The sequence below is a fragment of the Solea solea genome, chromosome 11 (genome assembly GCF_958295425.1).
Source record: "Solea solea chromosome 11, fSolSol10.1, whole genome shotgun sequence".
NCBI classification, from domain to species: Eukaryota; Metazoa; Chordata; class Actinopteri; order Pleuronectiformes; family Soleidae; genus Solea; species Solea solea.
The window spans coordinates 3,849,925-3,859,871 of record NC_081144.1 but is presented as its reverse complement, the minus strand read 5'-3'; the positions used below and the strand labels follow the sequence as shown (position 1 = coordinate 3,859,871).

The window sequence follows — 9,947 nt, the reverse complement described above, 5'->3', positions numbered from 1 at the left end:
GGTAAAAATACATAAACCCTGCAGTGGTGCATTAAAAACGGAACAATCGCTTGATTCATGTGAATCAATGAATAGTTATTGTGAAATTTTGTGAATTCTGTGTCTTGTCGTGCTGCTGTTCTATGGGCCATTATGGCCCGGCAGTGCACAAACAGTACTTCAGTGTTCTCAGCAGCAGAAGTGGGATGGAGCGTCGCGACACAATATTCCGTCTGTTCAAATTTGATTTGAGGTCCTTCCACTCTCTCTCTTTGTCAAAGGCGTTCCACTTCCTCATTGTGTATTTATGGCAACAAAAACAACCTACCAACCTCTTTGAAATCATTTGCATTTCTGTTTTTATTCAAAATGTGATCCTTCCTCATCAATCTGTGGTTTCCTGTTCTTTTTTTTTGGGGGGGGGGGAGTTTTGGAGATGAAAGTATAAAATCATCATATTGAGGCAGACTATTTAAAGAAGAAAATGTGAAAAACAAGAAATAATAATCGCACATTTTAAAGTAGACAGCGTATTGAGAGATTGGCAGTATACACACACACACACACACAAATGTTATTCCACGGGGAATACTGAGTGAGGCTTTTCCAAAGATTGAACTGTGATATTGGACGCTGGACAGCTTCCAAGATCATGTGATGCAGAGGAGCAAGAAAAACAGGAATCCTCACAAGCCCAAAGCCCTGCTGCTGCTGCTGCTGCTGCTGCTGCTGCTGCTGTGTGGGCGGCAGGGAGATGGTATGAGCGTAGTCGACGCCTTCCAAACTATGAACAGGGTATTCCTCGCTCGTCTGGGTTTTTTTTTTTTTTTACTAATTTACTAATCACGCAAAGCCCGGAAAGGGTTGTGAAAACATCACACTGTTGGCGTGGCTCAGTGCAAGAGTTATAGCAGTGTTTCTTTTAAGGTCACGCTGCGAATGGTGTCAGGATTGGAGTGGTGGTGTTACCGTGACAGAACCCAGTCAGAGTCAAATTAGATCTCCAACACTCATCAGATCACATTTATGTCCAGATCACCACCAAAATCTATGAATTTATTCCCAGAAAATGTTGTTTTAATCTGTAGATCTTTACTGTTAGAGTGATGCTGCTAACAAACTCAGCCAAAGACAGTAAAACATTATTGTTATCCGTCTAATGCTTTATTTTTCCATCATTAGTCATTAATATCTGTTCCTTTCCATTCAGTCTCCACATCCTGCCGAAGGTGGTCCCAACTTTTCCTTTGGAGATCGCCCAGACAAAAGAGTCAAGAAAAAAGTAAGTGAAAGAGTCTGAATGTTATGGTCATGGACTATTTCCCCATGACCATTTTTTCCTTGTGCGCTCTGTAGTTTTTCCCCCCGTCCTTCCCTCTGTTTCCTGTCTGTCCCCTGTTTGTCCTCAGTCATTTTCTGCCTCTGCTCTCTGGATCTTCTTCTCTTTTTCCTGGCTGGAAGTTCTGAGTCCTTCGTTAACACGAGGCTCTGTGAAACCTTTAAAACCAACATCAAAACTGATGCAGTCAGTGAAACAAGTCGTGTGCGTTTGACCAAATGGCAACAGGTGATCAGCGACTTTTGTGAAAAGTTACGGCTGTGATGGTTTGAATTTTGAGTTTTCACAAGACGGAAAAAAAAGTTTTAAGAAACACTATTCAAATTGACCTGGACTGGTTTAACTGGGAGGTTTTAAATGTCCAATATGTCACATTTAGGAGGGTTTACTGGCAGAAATTGATTATACTACACATAAGTATGATTGTATGAGTGTAAAATCACTTTAAGATACAAGAGTATTTGGTTTTCTTAGCCATAGAGTAAAGATGAGCCGATATGATACTCACTCAACATCACTGGAAAATGTAAAAATGTATACAATCCAAACACTATATATGTATATGTGTATATATATATATATATATATATATATATATATATAATATATAAAAATTATTCACTTGAGCTTGAAATCATATCACAAAATGACATCATGATATGTCAACGACAGATATTTCACAGAATTTCAAAATAAAAGAGTCTGCGTTGACATGGAACAGATAGAGTTCCTAATTAAAATGTATTTATGATGCAAAATGAATGTAATACTAAAACAACATAAGAAAACGCCATTATAAATGAATGGGCTGGAGGGCCGCAAGTTTAAAACCTCTGTCTTAGAGTAGGCCTTTTATACTTTTAGCTACAGTAAGGGCCTTTCCCTGCCAGAGCTTTTATTCTGAAGTGCAAGTTTAAACAATAAAGAAACCAGAAAGTACAACTTTCTTTCCTGAAGGAAAAAAAAAAAACATAAAATAAAATACTAGAGGGAGGATTTGTGAATTCTCTGTTAGAGGTCTGCTGAAAGGTTTTGAGGTAAAGGTTTCAGTCGCTGATGATTGCATTTTGAGGTCCAGTTTTCAAAAGGAAGTGGTCGAATGTTCTGAGAAATGAGACAAATGTCTGTCTCAATGTGTGTGGTTTTTTTTTGTTTTGTTTTACATTTATTGTTAAGGGTGTTAAAAGAAGACCTTTGAAATTTGACTCACTCAAAGACTTGTTCTTTAGAAATCTACTTCGAAACAAAGTTACATCATGTTTTCAGCTTCAGGTTAAGAGTGAACACCCCAACTTCCTGGTAGTATAATACCACCTATGTATGTGTGTGTGTGTGTGTGTGTGTGTTTTTATACGTGGCTAAATACGTGGGAAATGATGAGAAACAATTGGGACTAAAAAAATCAAAAATAATGATTTAGATTGAACACGTTGTGGATACGTAACTCAGTCTGTCACACAGACTCACCATGTTGTGGCTGACTGACGTATGTTGTTATTAAAGTAATTAAAGAAAGAGAGTAGAAATAGTTGTCCTCACTTAGTTGTCGTAGTCTGTCCTTTGCTGGTAAGATGGGAATGTATTTGTAAATGTGTCTGACTCACACATGTCCAATGGAAGAACCCGTTTTACCACACACACACACACACACATTCACACACTGGTAGAATAAAGCTGAATGAAACCAGTTACATAATACTTTCTATTCCCTATGCAAATCCATCCCCCACTACTGTATATCTCAGTTACTGTCACTGGGGCATGAGTGGTCCACACTATAGGGAGACATGTGGCTCAGTGTGTGGCTGTGCATGAATTCTACTTTACCAAAGGTGGTAAACATAACCTCAGTGTGTGTGTATGTGTTAATAACAGAGGGCATGAGTCATCAGGCCTATCTTACGCAACTGCATCACATCTCCACCCAACTTGCTGCTATAGTATGCCACACCCCAGATTCATTCACACACTTCTCTGCTGCTGCTGCTGCTGCTGCTCAGCCTCCCATTGATGGCGGGGAGAGAGCGAACTCGTCATCCTTGTTCCACGCTCCCTGCACATGACAAGATGACAGTTTAGGGTTTATAAATAACAGAGGCAGCGGAAGTTGGCTAATCTGAGTGATTTACATTTATAAGGCCAGTGTCTTTTTCCATTTCATATTAACACTTGGTTTGAGTGCAGTGTTTGTGGTCGGTGCATGTCAGCCGTATGTTGTTATATCAGGAATTTTGAAAGAACAGAGCAGCTTTAAGCAGGTTTAAATTCTCAGTACTACAGAGGTGGGAGACTGAACATTACCAGGGAAAAAAGAAGAGAAGGATAGAGAAGGAGGTGGGGGAGTTTCTTTGGACGTTGTCATCAGGCTTCTGACGTCACCCGCTCACAAAAAAAAAAAATACAATTGCTCCCATTTCCTGAAAATGAAACCATTGAAACGCTCCGTTTGTCGTGCTTAGAAAATTGATGGTTGGTTTCACTCGGTCAGAAAAAACAACAGCAAAACAAAACAGAAACCAAACTCTATACGAAATTAAAAGTAATATACATTTATGGGGATTGTCCAAACCTGTTTTAATCTCTTTTGAACATTTCCCGTAAACCATTTTACTCCTTCACATCCTGATAGGATTAATGTGTTTATATAAAAGAGGGAAAGTTAAATATGATCTGTCTTGAGAAAGGACCATTAAGTATCTCCCATCCTCTGTAATTGACCTCAGCGATAAGACTATGTTTCCCTACTGACATCAAGTGGCCGCAGAGATCATTGCATTTACCCTCAACATCTGTAGCTGCTCTGTGTTCACACAGGAATATTATTTTACACAACTATAACATATTATAATAGCATTTTATTGTAAGATGTTTGTTTTTGAATGGATTTGGCCAGAGATTTATCTGATATATGAAAAAAATACACATGTGTTTACTCTAAAACCATGTTCCCATTGATAAGAAATAAGTATATCAACCCGAAAAATGTCTAACTAACATGTCTTTTTAGAAAATAAACCAACCTTAATTATAGAACTGCGATTACCTCTTTGTAGAATGGAGCTCTTTAAATGGACAAAGGCATCTGATTGTCAACTGGTGTTGGTCAATCCAGATCCCCCAACATGGGCACTAACATGATTAGACATAAATAGCTCCTGTCCCAATAGACTGTGTAACGAGATACTTACACAGTGACCATGTGAATGGTTCACATGTCACAGACAAGAGCCACTATAACTTTTCAGTTTCTCTCTCAAAGGTGTCTTTGTCTTGAGTGCACAGTCTTTAGCTTTTGTGATGAGCACGGAGGCAAACCTGGGACAAGACTGTAAAAAAGACTACTTCAAGACTAATTCAAGTAAAATCAACACACAAACGGATGAAAAACGACAGTTTTGACAAATGCATCTTCATTTATTACATGAGTGCATGATATTCCAGACTTGTCATGTAGAAATATGCAGACATTTTAGGGGCATGAGAGGAGGAATAAAAACCCCTGAGGGCGTCTCTTAAAAATACACATCATAACATGTACAGTTTACAGACTCTGCTGTCAGAGCCTGGTGTAAAACAACACTAATTCATGGATTTGCTTCGTGCACACACACACACATTTTCCGGCACGGCTAAACCATCTCAGCTTCTCTGTAAGAAGATTTTTATAAACTGGCTGTGGCGCTTCAGAGATAGCCAAACTGTTGTACTCTGAGTGGCTCCCCCCTCTAGAAAATAAAGTAAAAAGATACATTTACACAAATTAAGTATACACGGGAACCAGAATTATATAGGTACAATCTGTATTTACAACAATGCAAGTGATGGTAGAAAAATACAGAAATGTTCGGACACAGTATTTGACAGAATTTTGCAAAGTCGTTCCAAATATCTCTCCACTGGCATCCGGAGTCAGTTTTTCTGCGAGAGAAATACAAAAATAACAATCTGCGTCTTCTCTTGTTCACAATTACTCCACGCCTTTCATGAACTCCAAGAATTCTGTGAAGAGAAGGAGCACAGAGTGAGCCAAAAAAGCACAGTGCAGTGTCCAGGAAATGTCTAATTTTGTTGCTGCACAAACTCACCGTCGTAGTCAATTTTGCCATCGTTGTTCTTGTCCCCGTCTTTCATCAGTTCCTCGATGTCGTCCTCGGTTATCGTCTCTCCTGTAGATTCCAGCATCATTTTTAGCTCGTCCAGGTCAATGTAGCCGTCTGCATTTCTGCAGAAATCAAAGGAGTAAAATATTCTATTTAACATCCACATCTACAAAGCAAAATTCTTTACAAAGCAAAATTCTTTTTTGGTGTGTTTTTGTGTGACAAGTGAAAAGTATGTGAAGTGTGTTCTTTGATGCTTGGATAAGGTGACTGGCTTACACCGAGTGGGGGTTTGAAATATTCTGCGCTGTCAAAAAGGATTATAGAGCGAACCACGCACAGCACTCTACAGAGCTTGGTGGCATTTTGTCAGTACACATAATTGCACACGGGTGAACATACTCCATCTGGAACTACACTTAAAGGGCAATCTGATTGTCTGCGGCGAGTTTCACCTTCTGTTGTGGAAGGTGCTGTCGTTTTAAAGTTTAAATATTATTGTTTCATTCATTGCCTGGCGAGCTCTCTTCACGGGCCATTAATTCTTATAAGTTCACTTAATAGGCACTAAAAAAAAAAAGAGCTGCGTTTTAAACGTCGAACTCACTTGTCAAACATGCGGAAAAGCTCGGCGAGCTCTTCCTCTGTCTTCCCCTTGCTGTCGTCCTTCATGCACCGCACCATCATGACCAGGAACTCATCAAAATCCACCGTGCCGCTCCCTGTACACACACACAAAAACACACTATAATGTTCGTAAAGGACCAATCTGTGAGTATATAAACTATGCCAGCATTTAAATCTATTAAATAAAGCCTTTAAACGCCCACTGTGTACCATGTTAAATGGTTTTTAAGAGCAGAAATTGAGTATAGTATGTAGTGTGTAAGTGTATTATCACTTTAAAATAAAAATGCTGTTTTGGAATAACGTACTTTAGGCAAGTGCCTTGGTTTACAGAGGGCGCCATCTTGTGCCACCATGTTTCCACAGCAACTAGAACGAATAAACCAACCCGAGAGTATGTTTTTTGCTGTTTCTTGAGCCATGTCAAAGATGATTTAGTAGAGCTTTTCAGATTCTGCTCCTGAAGCAGACGCTTACTACACAAAGAAAGAAGAAGAACATTCTTTTCTGGTGACGTGCTTGAGAAAGAGCGACGTGAGTGCAGGAGCCCTTTGTAAATCTCACACACTGGACCTTTAAATGCCACTTTAGTTTCAGTTTGGACAGAAATAAAAATCCCCACACTATTTAAACACCAGACATGCCCTTATCAAACAATCACAATGTGTGTTTTCCTATTTCATCATGACATCACATGGAAAAATCCAAGATGACTTGCGCATCATCTTCCCTTTAATGCGGCCTGACACGTCACGTTACATTTGAGATGCTTGACAGTCATTTGACGTTAAGTTCAGAGGCTTTTGAGCTACTCTTGTCTGCACAACGGGACGCGGAGATGACCGACCTGCCAGCTGTGCGTCGGGGAGAAAGAGGTCAGCGACAATCACTGCTTCACAGTGTTTCAACTCACCGTCTTCATCCACTTCATCAATCATCTCCTGCAGCTCCTCTGGCGTGGGGTTCTGGCCCAGCATCCTCATCACCTTCCCCAGCTCCTTGGTGCTGATGCAGCCGTCCTCTGCATCCTGTACGAAGATGTCAAAGGCTGCCTTGAACTCTGCAACACCGCAGCAGCAGCAGCAGCAAGTTAGTGTACACATATATTTCATATAAATGCTTTATTTTGTGGTAAGTGACTGTATGACGAGGATTTAGCATCATTTTCATGTATAAATACTTTATTTAACTGTATGAATCACATCCTGTAATCCCTATCATAATGTATACAGCAGAACAAACAAAAACATATGGTAGTGTATTGTTCATTATGAAATTATTAATGATAATGACACATTTAAGGCCTGTGAAATCCTTGGGATAAACAGAATATTGCTCATACATGGAATTGTAGAGTTAAGAATTATTAGTTAAATGAGTTAAATCAGTGGTAATGTTAAAATGTAGTATCATAAATATTCATCATACATAAAAAATGTTCTTTTAAGCAAGGTAAAGTTTTTAACACACCATTCTTTTGTTCGTCAGTCAGCTGCTCAACCTGAAAAAGACACAGAAAAGTGTCACACAGTGGACTACGTCACATTCTGCATTTACTAGGTGTTAAAGTCAAGAATGCAAAATATTCGCTGAGGTATTTTGCAATTAGGGCGAAGATATCTCGAGTTGTAAAGAGTGGAACCAGTGTCTGTGCCGCATCGTCTCCGTTTTTTATAACGCTTTCAGTCAACAGGTATAAAAAAAGAAAAGAAAATGTTTGGCCCCCCCTGACTGGGGCTTCCCTGAGAAAACACACAACCTATATATCATGTGTGCGAGACAGTGAGAGGAGGAGTTAAAAATAAACAAGACAGGAGGATCAGGAACCACAGATAAAGGACACAATACACAGTGTTTTAAATTAGCATAGCTGTGGATCTGGCCCAACAATGGAGCAGTAATCCTGGAAAAGCTACAACGATTGAGAGAGAGAGACAGGTGCTTATGTAAGAGTTATTGCCTGTCAGCCGCCATAAATTACAAACACACACACACACACATGCAGACACACTCATAAACATATATATTCCTCTGGTGATGATGTGTGTAAAAATCTCTGTAAGCAAACACATGTAATGTACATTCCTGTGTGTTTTTGTTACTCTCTCAGCTGCTTCGCTCACTTGGGAGGTGAGTGGATGGAACAGCCAGCTGACCACAGGGTGGACAGACAGACAGACAGGACAGACAGGACAGACACGGCTCCCTGGCTCACTGATAATGCTGGAATTCAGGCGCGGGAGGGGGGATTTATCTAAACCTGCAGCCCCTCCGTGGCACCAGAGAACCACAGACGCACAAGCACCGCAGCAGCAGCTGGCCAAAATTAGTCATGTGAAGTGGGGGAACGTTCCATTTGAAGTCATGAATGGAGCGGCCAGGAGTGTGGATCCGTCCTGTCAGTGACTGCGTCCTGTCACTGACCCCCCTGAGTGGCTCCTATCAGCCCTGATAGGAGCTGAAGTAGGAGAACATCTCGAGACAAATATGGTGTCAAGGCTCTTTTGACATCGGCTGGTGATGGAGGCAATGGGCTGCTGTGTGTGTGTCGCATCAACAGGGATTTGTCAGCCATTCCAGTCATGCCCACATGTCAGATGAACTAAACTAATGGTGGTGATGGGGGGGGGGGGGGGTTATGTACAAGAAATAAACACACACAAAATCCATAATATGCACACAGGACAGCCAGGTAAATCAAATGCAATCTTAAAATGACACTTAGAGGTGTTAGAGATTATGGTTAGTGCTCCACTCTCAGAGTTTGGATGAGCGTCACAGGTTGTTAGAGGACATACCGCTGCTTTGTAGATGTCGTTCATGTTGGGGGCTCGTCTGCTGCCTGTCTTGACGGCGTCCTGGCACAGATGGAGGAGGAGGTACTGTCCAGATCAGGGCAGAACACTGGCCTCATCCCGACAGGGTTTTATAGCAAGAGCTCGGTACTGTCCTCGTGGCCCCTCCCTCCTCCCCAGGCGGCCCTGCTTCGCCCCTCTGTTTGTGCCTCAGGACGTGTGTGTGTGTTCACCAATGTTTCTATGCATGTGTGTGTCATTTGGCCAATCTGTCACAATCACCGGGCTCAGATAAAAATGCTGCAGCTCTTAGGGGGCATACTTTGGATTGGAATGAAGTGGGGAGGGAGGGGGTGCATGTGTGGTGAGGCCTAATCTCCAGGGAGGAGGCTATAGAGACACTCAACATTCCTCCAGACCTGGACCAGAGACACAGAGGGCCCAGGAGGCTGTGTGTGTGTAGGCTTTGGGGGGGGGGGGGGGGGGGTTGGAGGTGGTAGAGGAGGTCAGAGGATGGAGGCCACGATGGGAGAGAGGAGATTATACAGCCAGGAGACGACTGGTTATGTAGGAGAGACAAAGTGACAAGGTGAGAGTTTGAAAAGACAAAGTCCTATAAGCAGTCAAATCAATGATGTCTCCATTCCATTTCAGTCGGCCGTGCCACTGCCAATAACAGCAGTATCCTGGACTTGGATGACCCAACCAGACTGTAGCCATTGTTACAGCCGTGCCTAAAAGGTGTCAGAATGTTGGCCGGAGAAAATGAACTATAACGTGAGTCAAATCACTTATTTTTGCAGTTCAGGACAAAAGACTGAATGATCCATTTGCTGAAAAATGATCACAAATCCATTCGCTCACTTACTTTGAGTAAGTTGTGCGGCAGTATTTGTAGCCTTGTACTTTTAAAACCACCACAGTCCAGAGTTCAGTGAACAAACCCTTCAAAAGCCAATTATTAGTCAGAGTTTGAGAATTATGAGTTTGAGACCTCGGCTTTCGATGAAGATGTGAATAGTTTCACTGTCACTGTGCGTGCGATGTAAACAAATGCAGGTATACTTAAATGTGTTTGAATACGTGTAAATAATCATAATATTTGAC

General features: G+C 41.3%; 1 protein-coding gene across 1 annotated transcript; it reads right to left on the bottom strand.

Annotated features, from left to right (window-relative positions):
- Positions 1-4,711: 4,711 nt before the first annotated feature.
- tnnc1a (troponin C type 1a (slow)) lies at positions 4,712-8,952 on the bottom strand. The gene is made up of 6 exons (XM_058643124.1): positions 8,844-8,952; positions 7,516-7,546; positions 6,959-7,105; positions 6,026-6,140; positions 5,404-5,540; positions 4,712-5,317 (listed from the first exon to the last, which is right to left on the bottom strand). The coding sequence occupies exons 1-6, from the start codon at positions 8,865-8,867 to the stop codon at positions 5,286-5,288; spliced, it is 486 nt and encodes a 161-aa protein (XP_058499107.1). The 5' UTR covers positions 8,868-8,952; the 3' UTR covers positions 4,712-5,285.
- Positions 8,953-9,947: the final 995 nt, after the last annotated feature.

Coding starts and splice junctions, on each gene's coding strand:
- tnnc1a (XM_058643124.1), bottom strand. CDS start 8,867: ATGAACGACATCTACAAAGCAGCG. Junction 7,547..8,843: donor ACGACATCTACAAAGCAGCG/GTATGTCCTCTA, acceptor TGTCTTTTTCAG/GTTGAGCAGCTGACTGACGA. Junction 7,106..7,515: donor GACTGACGAACAAAAGAATG/GTGTGTTAAAAA, acceptor GCGGTGTTGCAG/AGTTCAAGGCAGCCTTTGAC.